Genomic DNA, 20,865 nt, shown 5'->3' with positions numbered 1-20,865 from the left:
GCTTGGAGTGATGGATTTCAAGCCCTAAAGGAAAAGAGCCTCCAACCCAGATTGATGTACCCTGCAAAACTATCTTTCAAAATTGATGGAAAAATAAGATGCTTTCATGATAAAGAGCGCCTCAGGAACTTCATGAATACCAAACTGGCACTCCAAAAAATTTTAGACAATACCCTAGGAAAAGACAATGAGGATCACAACCCCAGGAAACCCAGCAGAATGAATCCATTGGGCGTGACAAATTAAACGCAAAGGGGGGGAATCCAACAAAAAGAAAAAGTCATGACAAGGCTTTTAAAACTTTTAACTTCATCTCCCTAATGAGTGTATAATTCCATCTTATTATTGTACTGATTAGTATTTTTCTGATTCTAGAGTTGCACACCATTCCTTGTGCTAATCTGGCTATTTATCATCTTCTTACGTCTACATTTTAATTGGGTTGTCTATTAATGAACTCTAAGAATTCTTTATATATTCTGCTCATAGGTTACATGCATTGTAAATATGGTCTGTTTAAGGACTACTTTTCATTTTAATGATGTCATTTAAAGTTCTAAATTTTGATGGAATCTCATCAATTTTTTTCTCTTATACATCATGTTTTTTGTATCCTAGGTAGTTCTTGCCTACCCTGAATTCATAAATATTTTCCCTTATAATTTCTTCTTAAAGTTTTATACTTTTAAGTTTTCTTATTTAGGTTCATAGATCCCTTCAAGTTATTTTCATGTATGGAAAAAAAGGGTTGAGGTTAATTTTTTATATACAGATACCAGGTGTTCTAGTGCCGTTTGCTGAAGACACTATCTCTTCCTCGGCTCTTGAATCGAGTTTATATTCTATAAAATGCTAATGTTAAATAATCTTTCAAAACTCAGTGGACCATATATGTGTGTTTTTATTTCTAGATTCTCTGTTTTATTCAAATGATCTGTATGTCTTTCCTTACACCAACACTGCCTTGATTACTGTAGCTTTAGAAGAAGTCTTAAAATTGGGTGCTAAACGTCTTCCAACACTGTTTTTGCTTTTGTTTTTGGCTTTTCTGGGTCCTTTGTACTCCTACATAACTGTTAAATTTCAATATCCAGTTCTTCATTTATAGCAAGTATACACAGACCTGAATTTTTATATATACCTTGTGTTTTCTAATCCTGCTAAATTCAAGTACAAGTTCTAGGGGCTCCTAGAGATTTCTTAGTATTTTCTCTGTAGATGATCATTTCATCTACATATAAAGATTTTGCTTCTGCCGTGCCAATCCTATTCTGGTTGTGTCATTTTATTGCCAGACTATTTTGGTTTAGACCTATGTTTCAAAGTCTAATGGACAGATGAAGAGTAGGCATATCTGCCCTTGTTCCCCACTTTAGGGAGAAAGCATTGTATCGTCTCCACTCATAGAAGGAGTTTTTGTTGGAAGTATGGAGTACATGTCTTTGATCTGTTGAGAAGGTTCTGTTCTACTTCTAGTCTCCTGATAGCTTTTACCATGAACAGCTGTAGAATTTAGTCCAATACTCTTTCTCCAACTAGTGACAGGATCATATGGCTTTCTCCTTTCCTCTGTTAAAATGATGACTTTTGGGGGTGGATCTTCCAATGCTGAGCCACCACTGCCATCCCTATAACAAAACCACTTTCTACATACTGCCAGATCTGACTTCTAAGAGTTTGTTTTGTTAAACAAATTTCTATCTATGTTCATACTTTTTTCTTCTATTATCTTTATCCAGTTTTAGGATTAGCACAATGTTGATTTCCTAAAATGAGGGGAGAAGTGTTCCTTCTTTTTTCTGCTTTAATTGTTTGATATAATTTATCAGTTAAAATGTTTATGAGCCTGCTGTTGTCATATAGGTAGGTTTTCAACCTAGGAATATACTTTCTTTAATAGGTGCTATTCAAATTTTATATTTCCTCCAGAGTTAGTTTCATTAATTTGTCTTCTAAGTTACTTCTTAGAAGTTGTCAAATTTATTTCAAAAAAGATTTTTGTAATATGCTTTCTATATCCTTTTAAACTCTGTAAAATCTGTGGTAATGTCTCCTAGATCTTAATATTGTAATTCAAAAAAATGTATAACTGATATTGTGTAACAGGAAGAAAAGGTCTAAAAGAGCAGGGGAATTGGGAGGGGTAGGGGAAGGGAAAAAAGGGAAAGGAAAAATATGAGAAGAGGAAAAAAATGGAAACAAGGTCTTTGCAAACAGGGAAGGGTGGAGGGGGTGAGGGGAGGGCAAGGGAAGGGGGAAAAAATAAGAACCAAGAGACTCATGTAATGGTACAAGATCCCAATGATGAATGTAACTGTATTGTATACCTAAAATGTACCAATAAAGTTAATGGGAAAAAAAAAAAAAGAATTCTTAAAGGGCCCGGGATTTAGCTCAGTGGTTTCGCCACCTGCTGCGCAAGCACAAGGACCCGAGTTCGATCCCCAGTACCAAAAAAAAAAAAAAAGAATTCTTAAAACTCAACAGTTAAAAATTCAAACAACTAGAAAATGCACTAAAATCATGTACATTCACTGAAGAAGGTATATGAATGGCAAATAAGCCCATGAAAAGATGTTCAACATCACCAAACATTGGGGAAATGAAGATTAGAGCTACAACATAACTATCACACACCTATCAGAAAGGCTAAAATTAAAAAACAAAGTGACAACACCAAATGTTAATGACGATGTTAAGAATTTGGATCACTCATACATTGTTGGCAGGAATGTGAAATGGTACAGCAATTCTGGAAAACAGTTTGGTAGTTTCTTTAAAAGCTAAACATGCAAATACCATATGACCCAACAATTGGACTCTTAGGCATTTGTCCCAGAGAAATGAAAAGTTATGTCCGCATAAAAGGCTATTAGGTGAATGTTCATAGAAGCTTAATTTGTAACAGCTGAAACCAGGAAACAATACAGCTGTCCTTCAGTGAATGAATGGATAAATTGATACATCCATGCCATGGAAAACTACTCATCAATACAAAGGAACAGAGCACTGAACAAACAAAAAGAACAAGGTAGTGATATGTGCAGTAACACAGATGGACCCATAATTATACTGACTGAAAGAAATCCCCAAAGGTTACATACTATGTGGTTACATTTACTATATAACCTTGTTGAAGTGACCTAATTTTAGCAGTCCATCGCCTTAACCACTCAGCCACCTAGTCCCACAAAATGACCTAATTTTAGAAACGGAGAAGAGATTAGTGGTTGCTAGGGGTTAAGTAGGAGGCAAAGTGGGAGGAAAGTGGATGTGGCTCCAAAAGGGCAACCTGGAGGATCCTGGTGAAGATGGAAACCTTCTGCATCTTGACTGTGTCAGTGTCACCACCCTGCTTGAATATTGTTCTACTGTTTTGCAAGAGGTTACCATTAAGAAAAACAGAAAAGGGTATGTGAGATCTGTCTGTATTATTTCTTAAACACCATGTGAATCTACAAAGATCACAAACTAAAAAGTTTAATTACTTAGGAGAAAAATGAATTAGATCCACATGTTCTAACATGGAGAGGTTTCCAAGACATATTGTTGAGTGAAAAAAGCAAGTTGCAGATCACTGTATTTAGTGCAAAATCATTTGGGGTTTTTTTTGTGGTTTTTTTTTTTTTGAGACAGGATCTCACTATGTAGCCCAGGCTGGCCTCGAATTCACAGCGATCCTCCTGTCTCAGCCTCTCAAGTGCTGGGATTACAGGTATGCACACCCCAATGCCCAGCCAATGCCATTTGTTTTTAAAGGACTCACATAAAACCAAACTATGTAAACACAGAAAAAGATTTGGAAGAGGATGGGAGCTCTATATTGTGAATAGTGGTTACCTTTAGGGAGCTGAGTGGGCCAAGGGAAAGGATTTTAATGGTTACTGCATTGTTCAATTTTTTTCACAATGAGAATATGTTCATATGTTATTCATAAAACAACTGCAATACTCTAGGAATTCAAATCTGTTTTGCTTATCTGGATTTGACCTATCCTTGTTCACCAATATTATGGCCAGGGCACCAGGTTCACAGCTCCCCTGTCCTTGAGCCTGAAGAAAGTGGCTCCTAAATCTCCTAATGTGGAAAGAGACCACTAACAAGCAAGACTACCTTGGGGGTACAGAAGTACCACTTGGAAGGGCAGATGCCCCCATAACTATGAATCTACCCATTGCTGCTGATGACAGCTTAATTAACACACAAAGCTCAGCATGTGCCAATCAGTGCAGCAACAATTTTTATAAGATTTCAGTTAAAACTGTCCTGCAGATTTCAATACCAAGGGCTGCAAAGGCCTCTCCACCTCAGACCTGAAAATATGGCAGCAGTTAGGCCACTGTGGAGGAAACAGAACAGCAGGTATGAGTAACAGTGGGACACCTGCACCAAGCTGAGAGCAGATTCACTCGAGGGTGGCCCTGCAGAGCTCGTCCTTTCAATCATTCATTCACTTACCATTTATTGAGCGCCCATGAAATGCCAAGTGTTCTAGGCACTGACAATAGCATTGAACTGAACAAAATCCTTGCCCTCATGGAGCTCGCATTCTGGAGAGCAGACAATAGGTAAGATAAACAAATCGACTATCTGTCAGGTAGTATTAAGTGCTATGAAGAAAATAAACAGCATGGAAGGAGGATGTGGGGTGTGGGGGCTGGGTGTGGAAACTTTAGAAATGGTACCCAGAGAAGGCCTCACTGAGAAAGTAACATTTTAGTGGAGGCCTGAAAGAAGTGAAAGAGCCAACTACAAACATACCCAGTTATTCTGGACATTTTCTATTTGCTGTCTCAGACCTTCTCCACCTTTTCCCACCCAACATTGTGCCCCAGTAGGCTGACCTGTGTGGGCAGCATCAACAGGTTCTCTTGCCCTCTGGCTGCGGGGTAGGTTCGACCAGTGGGAGACACCTGCAAGGAGATGAGAAGGAACAGGATGCATGATTAGGGTGTTTCTTCCTCAGCTGTCTCTGTCCAGTGTCTTCATGGATTGGCCGTATGCCTCTACCAAAGATCACAGCCCTGTGGCGTGGCTCTCCAGTGGCCACGGTCACTCCCTCCCAGGTGCCTGCCTGATACACCAGGAGAAGCATTCCAGGCAAGAGGAAAATATAATGCATGTGGCAAGCTTAAAGACTGGTGGAGTACTATTCAGTATAAAGAAGAATGAAATTGTGTCAAGTGTAGGAAAATGGATGGAACTGGAGATCACTATGTTAAGTGAAATAAGACATTCAGACAAATACCAAGTTTTCTTTCATATGTGGGAGAGAGAGAAAACATAAAAGTAGAAGGGGACTATTAGAGAAGAGGAAGGGAACAAGGGAGAGGGAAGGGCAAGGAGAGTAAAGGGAGTGGAGCAGATCAAAGTATGTTATGTATGAATATGCTAAAATGAAACCAACTATTCTGCTTAAGTAATACTCACTAAAAATAAAAGAATGGCCAGGAGGCCAGCATGGCTGGAATAGAGAAGGTGATGGTGAGTTTGTAGGAAAAAATGTCAAGAAGGTCTAAGAGACCAGATTATGCAAGGCACTGAGGACTACCATAGAGGTGTTGGACATTAAACCTGGAGCCTCATACATGTTAAGCAAATGCTCCAGCACTGGGCTACACTCCCAGCCCAAGATTTGGCTTTTAATCTGAGTAAGATAGAGAGCACCTAGAGGATCTTAGCCAGAAGACTGACATGCTCAGACTCACTTTGGGAGACTGCTGACAGGACTACTACAATAATCCAGGCAAAAGAGGATGATGGTTTGGACTCAGGTGGTGACAGTGAGTGGTTAAAAAGTGGCCAGATTCTGAATAGATTTTGAAAGTGGTATAGAAGAATCTTGTTCCACTCAGAACACAAGCCCAAATCCAAGACCAGAGCCTTGGTCCTCTGCAGGTCATTGTGCATCCCAGAAGTTCTGAGATTCAACAAGATTTCAGAGAGCCCACATACAGCAAGGTAACCCTACCATTGATGTGGAACATACAGCTCGAGGCCAAAGCCAAGCCCAAAAGGTTTTTAGTATGTTCCTGACTCTAGAAAAACTCCAGAAAACTGTCACCATGGGCTTTCTAGACAACTTTCCCCACCCCAAAGCCAAACCTCTATAGGGTGCTACAGGGTGCCATTTGCGTCCCCTTTGCTGGAACCCTGAATGGCTCCAGCCACTTCAGCACCAAGAGCTGTCTGAACCATGTCACATCAGAATTCTGAAAAACACTGTCCCTCATTTGCCCCATCCATACCTTCTGTCCTCTGCTCACTGTCACTCACGGGCTGACAGGAGACAGAGCACACTTTTCAACCACTGAGCAGAAAGCAACATGGGTCACAGAAGTCAGAACAGAGTGTGAGCAACATTTCAAAGGTACCTTTATCTTCATAAGGATTTTAAAACTGCCCAGGAAAGCAGGCAACCGCCAACCACACATGAAGATCACTGAGAGGGAAGAGAAAATGGAAAACCTGGCCCCACAGGCTGAGAGGCTCCAAGTTGAGTTGGGAACAGAAGCACCCTGGCATGTCTTGGTACACACTGTTGATTCTCAGGATAAAGCCTGTTGCTTCAGATTTATGAATTCCTCAGCAATGCATCCAGCTGGAAAGAGGAGAACAGCACATGATTCTGAGGGCTCATTCCAAAGCCAGAATAAACTGATGGTATTTTGTTTATGTGCAAATAAATCAATCCAAAGAGATCAGCTCCATAGCCAAAGTCCATAAGACTGGAGAAGAAATTGCTGCCAACTTCTGTGTCCTGGCACACTCCTCAGGTGGATGACCTGCATTAGCATCCTGGATCCAGCATTTTCAACCCATGGGCCCTTAGGAAAAATCTTAACCCTCCTAGGACCTCAATTTTCTAATCTGTAAAATCGGGATAATACCCACCTCACAAAGTTGCAGTAAAGATCAGGGGGCTCCTCTGTGTCTGGCACAGCTCCTAGAATACCAGCTGCTCAGTCACCTCTCCTCATGCCCACCTTTCTTTGGCAAGAGACAGCCTGTGGTGTGGGGCAATTATGGGGTTGCAGTGGCCCCTGGTGTCCCTAGGAAGAACTCGCTGAGGAATCTGCCAGCTCTTACATGCCAATGCCATTTTCTGTTCTCTTTTAAAAAGGTATCCTGGGTAGTTGGCATTCGATCCCAGCAGGACATGGTTTCATCCACAGCTTGGCACCAAAGGGCACTAATGTCTATTAATTAACTGTACATTCAGCTGAACTGCTAAAGCAGCTATTCTTATTTCTAGAGTCCCACATCTTTTCTTATTCCACACGAGGTTACCTGAGCGCTTTATGTATGTGAATTGTTGATGCAGACCTCTGCTATATCCCCTTTCTCTTCCATCCTTTTAGCCTCTCCTCTCCTCTCTCTCCACTTGTCCTTGGCCTTGGCTCACCGTCTTGTTCCTTCTCTTCCCTGGCTTTCACAAACTCTCACCCAAAGAGAGTATGTATAGGGAGAGAGCAGAGAAAAATGATTCAAACTGGGTAAGGTGAGGTGCACCTATAGTCTCAGCACTTGGGATGCTAAGGCAGAGGATCCCTTTGATGTCCTCTGAGGTTAGCCTGGGCAACACAGTAAGACCGTATCTCAACAACAACAACAACAACAACACATGGCTTGAGTATGCCTGTGATCAGGCTTAGAGGAAATCGCCTCACTTCAGTGTTGCCCTGTCATACCAGTCCCCCCACACCACCTTCCTGTTCATTCACACTGGACTAGGTAATGAGACTGCAGAGCCAAAGGAGGCATGGCTGCTGCCCTCAGAAAATGCATAGGCTAGTGAGGGAGATGGATGGTTCCATGGTGGATATGAAGAGCTGCAGAGGGGGTGTGCAGAGGTGGGAGACCACCTGGGTGCCTCTGAAGGCCCAGGGAAAGTTTTATCAAAGAGAGGAGACTTGAACTAGGCCTTGAAGCCCTAGTGATATTTTCCCAAATGGAGAAAGGGTCAAAGGGCATCCCAGGGTGGACATGGCATGGAGAAGAGAAGGGCAGTGTGTGTTTGGGGCTCTGGGTGGCCACACACTAAGGTCTGGGAGACGGGGAAATAATAAGCCTGGAAAAGGGAATCTGAAGCCAGCTCACCAAGGGTGTGCAGGACCTCAAGCTCAGAATGCTAAGCAGTTTGGACCTGGTTAATGTTGAGAAGGGACATGGGGCAAGCTATGTCTTAAGAAAATAATCCTAGCTAGAGGAGTGCCTCAGTGGAGAGGGCTTGCCTAGTGTGCTCAAGGTCCTGAGTTCCATCTTCAGCACTGCTGATTAATTCATTAGGTAGTTAATTAATTCTGGAAGACGGAGAGACCAGAAGAAGAAAGCCAATGAGAAAACTGTTGTGATGGTCCAGACACAAATTGAGGCCCTAAACTTAGGTGCTGACCATGGGAATAGAAATCAGGGAGCAGAGAAGAGATATCACTGGAGCTGGCTTCCTCTACATCTGTCTGACCTTTATCCTGGATTCATTCTTCACTCTTCCCAAAACCTTCTCCCTTGACAGTTTTTCATGCTGGGGATCAAACCAAGGGCCTCACACTAGTTAGTAAAATGCTCTACCACTGAGCTACATCCTCAGACCTTCATTTCATTTTGAGACAGGGTCTTACTAAGTTGCCTAGGCTGGCCTCAAACTTGTGATCCTCCTGCTTCAGCTTCCTGAGTAGCTGGGGTTACAGGTGTGCTCCACTATGCCCAGCTTGCCATGATGATATCAATGGAGTCTGGCCCTTAAGTCTAATTCCCATCACATTGTGGACTTATCCCAGTTCTGTCTAAAGATCTGCCCTCTCACCTGCTCTGGGACCAGATTCTGGCTGCTTTCTGGACATTTCCAACTAATTATCTTATCAGCATGTCCAACTCTGCCATGGTGGTGCCTGTATCTCAGCCCTAACCCAGCTTGGTAGAACCACCGACCTCAGCTAATTATGGGTTTCCAGGCCCTAACCCAGTCACTGAAGAATCACTTTACATCTTTTTGGGGCAAACACAATTTCCCATTTCTAAACTATCAATTTATCTATAAACTTAGAGGACTTAATATGCTCACACCTTCAGGATGGCCTTCCCACCATCAAGTTCCTCAGCAGTGGACCTCAACCAGGGCTGGACCCTCCTGTATCATGGAAATACCTGGAAATGTGTAGAGACATTTTTGGTTGTCACAAGGACTCCAAGGTACAACTGGCACTTCGGGCCAGGGGGTCAGGGTGTTAAACATCCTGCCATGCACAGCAGTGTCCCAATCTGCAAAGAATTGTCTCATCCTAAGTGCTAATAGTACAGAAGTTCTATAGTTTCAGTTATCCACTGTCAACCACAGTCCAAAAATAGGACAATTCCTGAAGAAACAATTCATAAATTTCAAATAACTTACTGCAGTGTATGGTTATACAGTGGACCCTTGACTTACGAACTCAATGAGTTCAAGAGGGCTGGTTGTAACTCAAGTTGGTCAATTGAAGGCTCAGGCTCCTCTACACAGCCTTCAAAGTCTCTCTCCTGTATACAGGCAGATCTCAGTGTTCTTAGACAGAGGTTTTCTCAGTTAACCCCATATAGGAAAGGATGTTGTAATGTTCCTTCCAGAACTCTTTGAGGGTTAAATCTGTATCTGAGGGCCGGGGATTTAGCTCAGTGGTTCTGCCGCCTGCCCTGCAAGTGCAAGGACCAGAGTTCAATCCCCGGTAACAACAACAACAACAAAAAATCTGTATCTGAGATCATCTGGGAGCACAAACAACTGGTATTCGGGTCATAACTCAAGACTTTGGTCATTAGTTAAAACTAAAATTCCAGTTATAACCCAAGTTATTCGTATGTCAGGCCAGCCATAACTTGAGGGACCACTGCAGTTGTTCTATTTTATTATTAGTTATTGTGAATCTCTTATTGTGCCTAATTTATCAACTAATTTTATCATATGTATGTGTAGGAAACCAGTATATACAGGTTTCAGTACATATATATGTTTTAGGCACCTACTGGCACTACTAAACTTTCACTGGGAAACTGGCCATGAGCTCAGTGAGACAGGAATTCTGTGTTGTCCTTTACTGTGTCTCCAGCATGTAGTAGGAGCACACATGAGGATGTGCAATCAGTTTGTTAAATTAATAAATCAATTCACTGCTTCATATAACCAAGGCCCCCTGAGCACTGCCCTTGGGGTTGGGGGTAGAAAAATGAATAAGACTCAGGCAGTGCCTCTGTACTTTGGCCAGCTTTAGCAAGGGGAACCTCCAAACTAAATGCCTAACCCAGCATTTGTTTGGTCATTCTACCAACACTTGAATAGTATGGCAAAGTTTTCAAAGTACTTTCTCAGACAGTATCTTGCTGGAGTTGAGCAAGGAGAAGAGGGTTTGGGTGGGGGTTCCTGCCCAGCTCGGAGCCAGAGCAGACAGGCTCAATCATCAGACAGTCTCCTGGGCCTGGCGGGGGGGGGGGGTCCTGGTATGGATGAAAATATGCGCCACATGGCCTGAACTGCAGGGCCAGCCTCAGGCTCCTACAGCCCCAAACGCTTCCAGATGGATTTATTTATAACTTCCAAATCAGAGGCAGCACTCCGCTCCTTTTCCTTGCTCCCCTTCCAATTCCTGCAATGAGCCTTGGCCGCCCCTCTCCACTCCGGAAACCAGCAGGAGACAGAGAATGTGCAGCTGCCCAACCACAGCCACAGGCCACAGCCATAGCCACAGCCCAGGCTCCTGGTCACTGCCTGTCCCCTAGGTGGCAACAGCAGCTCACAGAATGCCTATGGGGCCTGGCTGTAACACAGGACTCCTGCCCACGCAGCCCATCTGGGTCCTGAATGGGCATGTGAGCCACATTCACTCTGGCAATTCTCTGTTCCACACTTGCCTCCACTTCATAAAGCCACAGTCACACCTAGCTTTTCTCATTATCTCTGGGAAACTCTGAGGCTCCTCCTCTCCGCCTTCTCTCACAAGATACTGCTTCTCAATGTATAGACAGATAGAGGCTTTGGACTCTGACATTTTCCACTTCTGACTCTATTTCCAACTAGGAAATAGAAATTTAGAAAAGGTGAGTAACTTGCCCAAGGTCACACAGCAAGTTAAATAGCAGAGATAGAATTTGAAAGCCCAAACCTTGTCCCAGTTTCCTCATGTGTGAAGTGGGACCAACACCTGGAAGATGGTATGATTATTAGTGTTGGCTCTGGAGTTGCTCTTCTTGGAGCATGTGCTACCTCTGTCATTATCCACTGGGTGGGTAACCTTTGACCTTTGATGTGTGTCACGCGTGTCACTTTAACTCAAGTTTTTGATCTTCTGGCTTTCTTGCTTTGTGTGTGTGTGTGTGTGTGTGTGTGTGTGTGTGTGTGTTATCTTGGGGACTGAACCCAGAGCCTTCAAACTGAGCCACATCCCCAGCCCTTTTTTATTTTGAGATAAGGTCTCACTAAGTAACTAAGATGCCCAGTCTGGGCTTGAACTTGTGATCCTCCTGCCTCAGCCTCCCAGAGTTACAAGATTACAGGTTTGCACCATGCCTGGCTTGGTCTTTCTTTTAAGGATTAAAGAGATAATGAATTTAAATAGCTTAGTGTAGTGTTGGGCTCATAGGAATCCTTCAGTAAAAAGTAAGGAATAGGGGTGGGGTTACAGCTCAGTGGTAGAGTGCTTATCTAACAGACATTAAGCTCCAGATTAAATCCTTAGCACTGCAAAAAGGAAAAAAAACCAGTAAGGAATATGATACTTCAGTGTTTAGTTGCATCATTATAGAGCTTACAGCTCCCATCTCTTGAAATATGGGCCAGGCCCCATGCAAACATCACCTCATGACTCCTCACATCAAGAGAGAAGTAAACTTGGGCTCAGAGAGATTAAGTCACTTACCTAAGGCTATGCTTATGCTTGTAGGACTAGAGGAGGTACTTGGCCCAGTTCCAGGTGAGTCTACAGTTAAGGATTCTTATGGAGTCTGAAGGATAAAAGCCCCTTAGCTGAATTTCTATCCTTCCTCTCCTACCCCCATCCTGTCCCACCTGGCCCAGGAGCTTCTGTCTTTCCAGAGGTTTAGCTCATCTAGATGAGCCTGAGCATTTTGGTGGCTCCAAGCAGGGCCTGTGGTCATGTCAGGCTTGAAAGAACCCAACACCCCTGGGGCTGAGGTTTTCCCACCTTCCCTCTCTCCTAGCCATGCCTGAAACTGGTGGTGGCTAGAGGGGACAGGGTGGCAGAGAAACCAGACGGAGTCTCCAGAGTCAAATATCTGAATGCACCTTAGCTGCCTTCTATACATAAATCTTCTTTGCCTGAAAAGTTACTCAGAACCAAAGTCTGGCAAACCCATCTCTCTGCATCCAGAGGTTCAGACAAATTTTCCTGCAGCTGTTCAGCAACACTTGATGCCTGGTTTCTGTCCCAGTGGGAGTCTTTGGCATTCACACATTCCTCTCTGGCTGCTGCTGCACAATTAAACACACATAATTTCTCCACATTTTCCCATCCTGCACTGCATGTCAGTAACACCGGTGATGACATGAAGGAATGACAAGTGCCATGCACATGTGAACAAGGAAACCAGTGAATGCTTCTGTCAACTCTATGTGACTCACCAAATGGGCTCTGAATTCCATCAGCAATTAGGCTCCATCTACCTATTCAGTCAGCTTCCCAGGATGCTCAGAATCCCTGATAGTCCAAGAATAAGCACAGAATTATCTGATAAATGCCCAAAACAGAATGAGTGCTTAATAATCTTTGTCCAAACAAAATAACTCTCAAGAGTTTGTGGACAAACTTTTACCAGAGAGCTTCAGGGCCAGCTCTTCTCTGCCCCAAGCATCAATGCACAGGAAAGCTTCTTCATTGAACATAGGACCTACCACACCTGACCCTACTATCTAGGTCCTTGGAGGCTCAGTTCCCCTATCTGTGATAAGGAAACAATATCACATGTCTCAGAGTTGCTCTGAAGCATGTAACACTGAGTCAGGTACATGGTACTCTCTCAATAAATATTACATTTATAAGGCTTTTCCTTGTAGCAAAAGTAAATTCTAACACACTCTAGAATCATTTAGAGTAGAACTGTCTCTTCTCTCAATACTTATGGAGCATCTACTATATTTATAGCAACGTGGAAGAAAAAATTAATTCAATATAAAGTTTTTCCTCCAAGGGACAATAACGTAGCTGGAAATTTAGGCAAGCAAGAAATATTTTAGGTAACTCTAATGACTCTAAGAGCCAGGCAGGCACTACAAGATGATTGAAGAAGGCTGGAGGAATACAACAGGGAGTGGCGGGGACTGTGGCAAGCTAGATAGCATATCTTTCATCTAAAGGAGAAGCTGCCATCCCAATCTAGCTAACTACTCCCCTGTGGGAATACAGATCCAGTATTACCAGAGTTTTGTATTTTTCAAAGAAGCTAGAAATCCAAATTGTATGGAAAGATTACTAATTATTACAAATAGTTTAAAAAGAAACAAATTACATGGATACCAAGTAAAATACATCTGTGGGGAAAAAAACCACATCTGTGGGCATTATTCAGTCCACCAATTACCATTTTGTGACCTCTCCATACTGGTAAGTGATCAATTTGTCAACATAAGTGTTACAGTAAGTCCTGGATGTGTTCAGAGAAGGATGTGGCTCAGTATAATCCAGAAAGTTTTCTTCAAGGTAAGCCTGCCTCAAGGTAGGGTTCAGACTGGACCCCAAATCATGGGTGTGAACATGACAGGTGGGAGGAAGGGGCTTTTGGAAATACTGAAGGCAAAAACAAGAATGCTGTAGTCAGAGTTCATGGGCTATGAAGAGATGTTTCCGGCTGTCAGGATCACCTGACAAGGGTAACTTCTGACCATTGCATTGGTCTCAGTGGGGAGGCTTCTCATGACCAGAATCAGGGAGCTCAGTGTGGGGGAAATGAGGGAAAGTGATAAATTATTCTTTGGAGAGTCTGTTCTGAAAAGTCAGTCAAAGAGGAATATTAAACACAGACAGACAGATGCCTCTCTACAAGAGTAGGGAAAGGATACATTAGGTAAGCCAGAGACTTTTCTGGAATAAGACGATGTAAAAACCTATGAGAAGAGCAAAGAACTAATGTGCAGTCCGGGCCGCGAGTGGCTAGAAACAAATTTAGAATGTGAAAGTGAGTAAAGCACAGTACAATGAAGTCTGCCACATTAGAAATAAATGTTCCAGCACTATACAAGAATTGGGGAGAGGAAGAAATAAACTGGGGCCTTTAAAAAGCCAGCAATCAACAAAAATCTCAGAAAATGTTTTAGAAACACTTTAGTAAGATCATAGGTAAAATATATGTGCAGGGGCTGAAACTCAGTGGTAGATCATGTGCTTGGCATGCATGAGGCCCTGGCCCTGGGTTCTATCTCCAACACACACACACAAATTATTATGGTTTATATTGAGAATGTCCCCCAAAGGCTTTCTGCACTCACAGGCAGAGCTTTTGGGAGGTCACTGGACCATGGGGGCACTACAGCTGAGTTGCTGCTAGGGGGTGGGGCCTGTTTAGAGGTGGGTCTGGGGGGGTTGACCTGGAAGGGTGTGTCTGCCTCCCAGGCTCCTTCCTTCTGTTTCCTGGCCACCATGACATGAATGGCTTTTCCTGCACTATGCTCTTCTGCCATACCTTCCTGCCTTAGAGCCAGCCATCTAGGGGTTGTAACTGTGATTCAAAATAAATTTCTCCTCCTTTAAATTGCGAGTTTGGGCTATTGTGTCCCAGTGAATAGGACTGTAAGATATATATTTTTATTAATTATATATGGATATATGAATACACACATAACTCCAGGAATAAAAGCCTCAGGGATTAGAAACTATTCTGCAGGGTGCTCTGGCAGGATGGGAGAACAACTGAAAAAAGCATCTTACTCTAAAGGGGAGAACACAGGGATGTGAGGCATAAGGATGTCAGAGACCATTATGTGGGCCCTGTACAGGATTAGGAAACCACTAAAACAAGAGACAAGGCAGTAAAGGCTTATAGAAAAGGCAGTGTGGTAGGTAGAATTCCAGCTCCCTGTCCATGTCCTAATCCCTAGAACCTGTCAATGTGTTAGGTTGCATGGCAAAGGAGAGTAAGTTTTGCAGGTGGCATTAAGGTTGCTAATCAGCTGATCTCAACTGAGATGGGGAGATTCTCCTGGGTTATTCAGGTATGTGGAATGTAATCACAAGGGTCCTTACAAGGTGGAAAAGAGAGGCAGGACAGTCAAGGTCAGAGTAGATGTGACAATAGAAGCAGAATCAGAGTGATGGGATGTGAGAGACTTGACCGACCAGCTATTGGTGGTTTCAAGGCCAAGGAATGCAGGCAGCCACTGGAAGTGGAAAAAATGAGAAAATGGACTCTCTCCTGGAAGAAGGAACACAGCCCTACTGCCATCCTTAATTTTTGTCCAGGGAAATCCATTTTGGACTTCCAGATCTATAAGATGATAAATTTGTGTTGCTTTAAGCCACTAAATTCATGGTGATTTTTATTAGGAATTAATACAACTAGCTTTGGACTGAGGCAGATGTAGTGTTTAATCCTGGCTCAGGAGATACCAATTACTTGACCCTAGCCTAGTCACTCAGCCTCTCTGGGCTTCAATATCCCAACCTATAAAACAGGGACCATGATATCTTCACTTCACAGAGGTGAGAACAACCCAGGTGATGAATGCAAAGTGACCACATGGTTTGGCACAGAGGGGATGCTGGGTAATATTCTCTTCTTTCCTTCAATGCATTTGATGAAAATGGACCAGTGATGTTCCAGTAAATGTTTAGCAACTGTCTCTCAAAAAGTGCATGCAAAGGGGCTGAGGATTTGGCTCAGTGGTTTTGCCACCTGCTGCGCAAACGCAAGGACCCGAGTTCGATCCCCGGTACCAAAAAAACCACACACACACACACAAAAGTGCATGCATGTATATAATACATAAATGTATTACATTTACTTATATAATAACATGAAGCACACTGTTTACAAATAATAATGAAATATGTAATACTTTTATTGTAAATTACAAATAGTTGATTCTCACACAATGCTTTTGTTGATTTGGTGACCTCTTGCATCTACAGCAACAGAAGCACAAGTACAGTTCCCATATAAATGATGTTGATGTTTTAATTTATATTCATGAGTAAGAAGAAAATGAAACAATGAAGTATTTGGAACCGTGCTCATTCCTCATGAAGTGAACAGCCTCTTTGCTGGATCAGGTAACAGTTTCTACATACTGGAAGTATCATTTCCTCAATTTTTTTTCATTGTTTATTGGTACATTTTAGGTATACAATACAGTTACATTCATCATTGGGATCTTGTACCTTTACATGATATATCTTGGTTCTTATTTTTTCCCCATTCCTCTGCCCTCCCTTCACCCCTCCACCCTTCCCTATTTAAAAAGACTTTCTTTCCATTTTTTTCTTTTCTCATATTTTTTCTTTTCCCTTCTTTCCTTTCCTCTACCCCTCCCACTTCCCCTACTCCTTTAGACCTTTTCTTCCTATTTCACAATATCAATTATACATTTTGATCCTTATTTACACTTTTAGTTTTTCACACCAGAGAAACTATTCAGTATTTACACATGTGTGTCCTATTTATTTCACTTAAAAGTATGGCCTCAACGTGCATCCACTTAGCTATAAATGTCTCTAGTTTTTCATTCTTTATGGCTGAGTAGTACTCCATTTTATAGAAAAACCACATCTTCTTTATCCAATCTCCAGTTGATAGACATTTGGGCTATTTCCAAGTTTTAGCTATTACAAATGAACTGTGCTGCTACAAACATGGGTGAGCATATATCACTGTGGTATGGTTCTTTTATTTCTTTTGGGAAGATACCCAGCAGGGGAATAGCTGGGTCAAATGGGACTTCTAATCCTAGTTGTTTGAGGTATCTCCGTACTGATTTCCACAGTGGCTGCACCAGTTTGAACTCCCACCAACAATGGAGAAGAGTTCCTTTCTTCCCACAACCCCACCAGCATTTGTTATTCGTTGATTTCTTGATAGCAGCCATTCTTCCTGGGGTGAGGTGGAATCTCCCCGTTGTTTTCATCTACATCTCTCGAATGACCAGAGATGTTGAACATTTTTCATGTTTATTTGCTGCTTTTACTTCTTTGTCTGAGAAATGTCTGTTCATTTCAGATGCCCATTTTTGAATTGGGTCTTTATATTTGGGGGGCATTTCCTCAATTTTTTGTGCTATTCGGAATTTAATGTAAATTATTAACACTTCCTCCCTCTTTCTTTTCTTTCTCTTTCTTCTTTTTTTTTTGGTGCTGGGGGTTGAACCTAGTGCCTCATGTATGCTAAGCACATGCTTACCTCTGAGCATACAGTCCCCAGACTTCTGTCACTTTCTTAAGCCTACAGTACAATGTACAAAATAATCCAAGCCCTAGCATTTGTAGCATTTACAGGTTTGCATGATGTAGATACTCCCACCTTGGCCTATTTCAGGCTACTAAAGTAACTTCACTCAGCAGAATGGGAAAAGATGCAGAACAGCCTGCCATTCAGATGCAAGAGAAGGGAATAAGTTCAAGAACATAAATCATAGTGAAATGTAGCAAAATAATTAGGAAGTGGTGAATTGTATTTATTATTTTTGTTTTTAATATAATTTATTCAATTGTAGGTTATAATTTATACAATAATTTAATATTTTTAAGTCAACTTTTACATTTTTAAGATAATTTTAGGTTTACAGAAGCGTTGCAAAAGCAACTCTTCACTTTTTTCCTATGTACCCTTCACCCAGCTTCCCTTTACGCTGACATCTTATATAATTATTTTTTAAAAATCAAAACTAAGAAACTAACCTTGGTACATTACTAATTGAAGCAAAAATTACTATGATTTGAGCAGTCTTTACACTAAAGTCCTTTTTATGTTCTAGAATCCAATCCAGGATCCCATATTGCATGTTTGATCATTTATTTTGTAGAATGTCCCTCAATTTCAGTTTGCCTTGTTTTCTCTTGTAATTTAATTTTTTAACAATGGCTGTGTTTACCAATTGGCTCACACATTTCCTAAACATTTAACAAATGGCTCTCGCAAACCACTAGAAGCCAGCTCTAGTATACCAGTCTAAGCAAAACTGACAAACACTTCCTTGGTTTTTTCATTAATTCCACAACTGTTTATTGAGCGCCCTCTAAGGGCTAGTGGTGGGGATATAGACATGTCCAAAACGCAGTCCTTGCCACTGAGATAATCACAGGTGAGAGGAGGTAACAGATCAGTAATAGTCACTGCCCGTAAAGCATCAGGGCGGAGATGGAGGGTATAAAATATGCCTGATCACTCAGAAGTGGGAAGGTGCAGTCCTGTCTGTGTAGGTCAAGGAAGGCTTCACAGAGGTTCATGCAGGATGGGCAAGAGCTCCTAGGCAGGACACAGGAGCTGGAGGGCAGCTTCTCATGTGAGATGACATGCAGGCTGAGCCTTGATGTGCAAGTGGGCATGTGGCAGTCAGCTGAGGAAGCAGAAGGAGCAATAGTCGCCCATTTATTCCTTTATTAGATAAGCACTTCCAGGGTGTCAACTCTGTACTGTGTTCTGGAAATGCCCAAACATGTAATGACTAAGGGCATTCCAGTGTGACAAGGGTTGTGACAATGGCTGTGCTGTCTTGAAAGAGGAAACTGAGTCTCTCTACACATGGGGTGCACTGTGAAGGAGTAGCTGTGAATGAACACGGGACATGAGAACAATAACTGTAGGTTGGCAGTGGGGAGGACCCCACAGCCAGATATTTGGTCCCTCAGAGTGCAGAAGGACCTCAGAGGGAAGCCAAAAGGTCACTAGCCATCATTTAACCTTATACAGCCAACAGCTTTGCCAGAGGACCACGGACGCCAGAACCTTCCTGTGCAGATGCCACATGTTCACAGGGCCTTTTGCTCCAGCCCTTCACACCTAGACCCCCGTGTCCACCCTCATGAATGAGATTAGTGCTCTGCAAAAGAAGGCTCAAGTGGGCTTTCTGCCCATTCTGCCACATGATTCAGCAAGAAGATGCCATCTGTGAAGCAGAGAGTCCTCATCAGACACCAACTCTGTGGGCAGCTTGATCTTGGACTTCTCAGCCTCCAGAACTGTGAGCAATGATTTTCTGTTGTTTATAAATTACCCTGTTTAAGGTATGTTGTTATAGTAACTTGAATGGACCAAGACAAATAATATTGACATGGTATGGAGGACTAGTACTTAACGTGATCCCTTGACCTGAAACAACAACTCCCAAAATGAGTTCCAATGTCATTTCCACAGGGCTCTTCTCTGACTGCACTCTAAAGCAGCCCTTACCCTCCATACACACTCTAGGCACACTTTCTTCCATTATATTGCTATATTTTTTTCACAGCACTTATTATTATCTAAAATAATTTAAGTCTTCACCACTTTTTGCCTAGCCCCTTCCATTCGAATTTTAGCTTCTCAAATGTAGAATTCTTGTCTGTTTTATTATTAACATATCCCCCACTTCAAGCTCAGGGCCTGGCCATGGTGGTGGGTATTTGTGAAGTATTTGTTGAATGGATGAGTGAATGAACAGATGGATGCTAAGACTCAGATTCAAGAAATGCATTTCTAACCTTTTGGGGCCAAAGTTTCTCCCTTCATTTTAAAACTGTTGCATACTCCTTCAATATCTTGACTAAGAATTTGAATCTTACATTGAGTACCAACAGGCATGCATGAAATTCACAGTATTCCTCTTGAAATTTGTGAGAATGAGAAAGGAACAATAACAACAACTAATATTTGTTGTGCTTAATAAGTGTCAGTTTCTATTCTCAGCCATACATATATACATATGTATATATATATTTTTAATTGAGTTTCTAGTAAGTGCCATGCAATATTTAGGCCCCAGGGATATTTCAGTGAATAAAAGACCAAAAAAAAAATCCCTTCTTTTAGGAAGCTTTAAATATTAGTTTACTTAATCTGAAAACAATCTTAAAGCGAAGGTCCAGTGATTATTCCATTTTTTAAAATTTTTAATTTTTGTTGGTACGTGTTTGCACTACATAATGATTATATTCCTCATGGAAAGTGGGTACATGTACATGATACATCTTTATTCTTTTTTCATCCCCTTCCTTTTCCCTCACTCTCCCCTCCCTCCGTTTCTTGGTCTTATCCCCTTTTGCAAAATATCTATCTCCCTATTTCCTATTATCTATTTTTAATTTTGTTCTTTATATTTTAGGTTTCTCATATAAGAGAAACCATACAATATTTAAGCTTGTGTGTCTGATTTATTTCACTTAACACTGTGGCCTCAAGGTGCGTTCATTTTCCCACAAATAACTTAAATTTATCCTTCTTTATGGCAGAGTAGTATTCCATTGTGTATAATGCCAAATTTCTTTATCCATTTATCTGTTGATGGGCATATGGGCTGCTTCCAAGATTTATCTATTCTGAGTTGTGCTGTTATAAACATGGGTATACATGTATCATTGTAATATAATGTCTTTACCTTTTTTGATTATTGCCATTTTAAAGATGAGAAACCTGAAGTAGAGAGGCCAAATAACTTACCAAAGATCACTTGGCTGTGGAATAGCATAGCCAGGCAGATTGTATCTCAAGCCTGTGTTCTTCCTTTTTCTTTCTTTTTTTTTTTTTTCCTTGAGCTTGTTTTCTTAACAGCCCACTCTGCCTCCTAAAGAGCTGTGGGAATGTGCTTGGCAAACTTTCAGTGATTTTGACAAAATTAAATTCTTATTATTTTTGGGAGAACCGTGGTGTGTTGTGGGAACAAGAAAGAGACTGGGCCAGGAAGCTCCAAGGACATGTGAT

The 20,865-nt window shown here is 41.8% G+C and overlaps 1 protein-coding gene across 3 annotated transcripts in view; it reads right to left on the bottom strand.

Moving 5' to 3' along the window:
• Positions 1 to 20,865, bottom strand: part of Nhsl2 (NHS like 2) — a 339,816-nt gene that overhangs the window by 174,991 nt on the left and 143,960 nt on the right. For 2 of the 3 annotated variants that reach the window (XM_087210539.1, XM_021250562.2), the window contains exon 2: positions 4,845 to 4,913. The exons of the other annotated variant lie outside the window; for it this stretch is intronic. In XM_087210539.1, coding sequence (XP_087066665.1) covers positions 4,845 to 4,913 — 69 coding nt within the window. The remainder of the gene's footprint in view (positions 1 to 4,844; positions 4,914 to 20,865) is intronic. 3 annotated transcript variants of the gene reach the window in all.

The sequence above is a fragment of the Heterocephalus glaber genome, unplaced genomic scaffold (assembly GCF_053883595.1).
Source record: "Heterocephalus glaber isolate CG9 unplaced genomic scaffold, H.glaber_assembly_v1.0 deba00001145, whole genome shotgun sequence".
Taxonomy (NCBI): Eukaryota; Metazoa; Chordata; class Mammalia; order Rodentia; family Bathyergidae; genus Heterocephalus; species Heterocephalus glaber.
The sequence above is the reverse complement of the archived record's forward strand: the minus strand, read 5'-3'. Positions and strand labels throughout refer to the sequence as shown.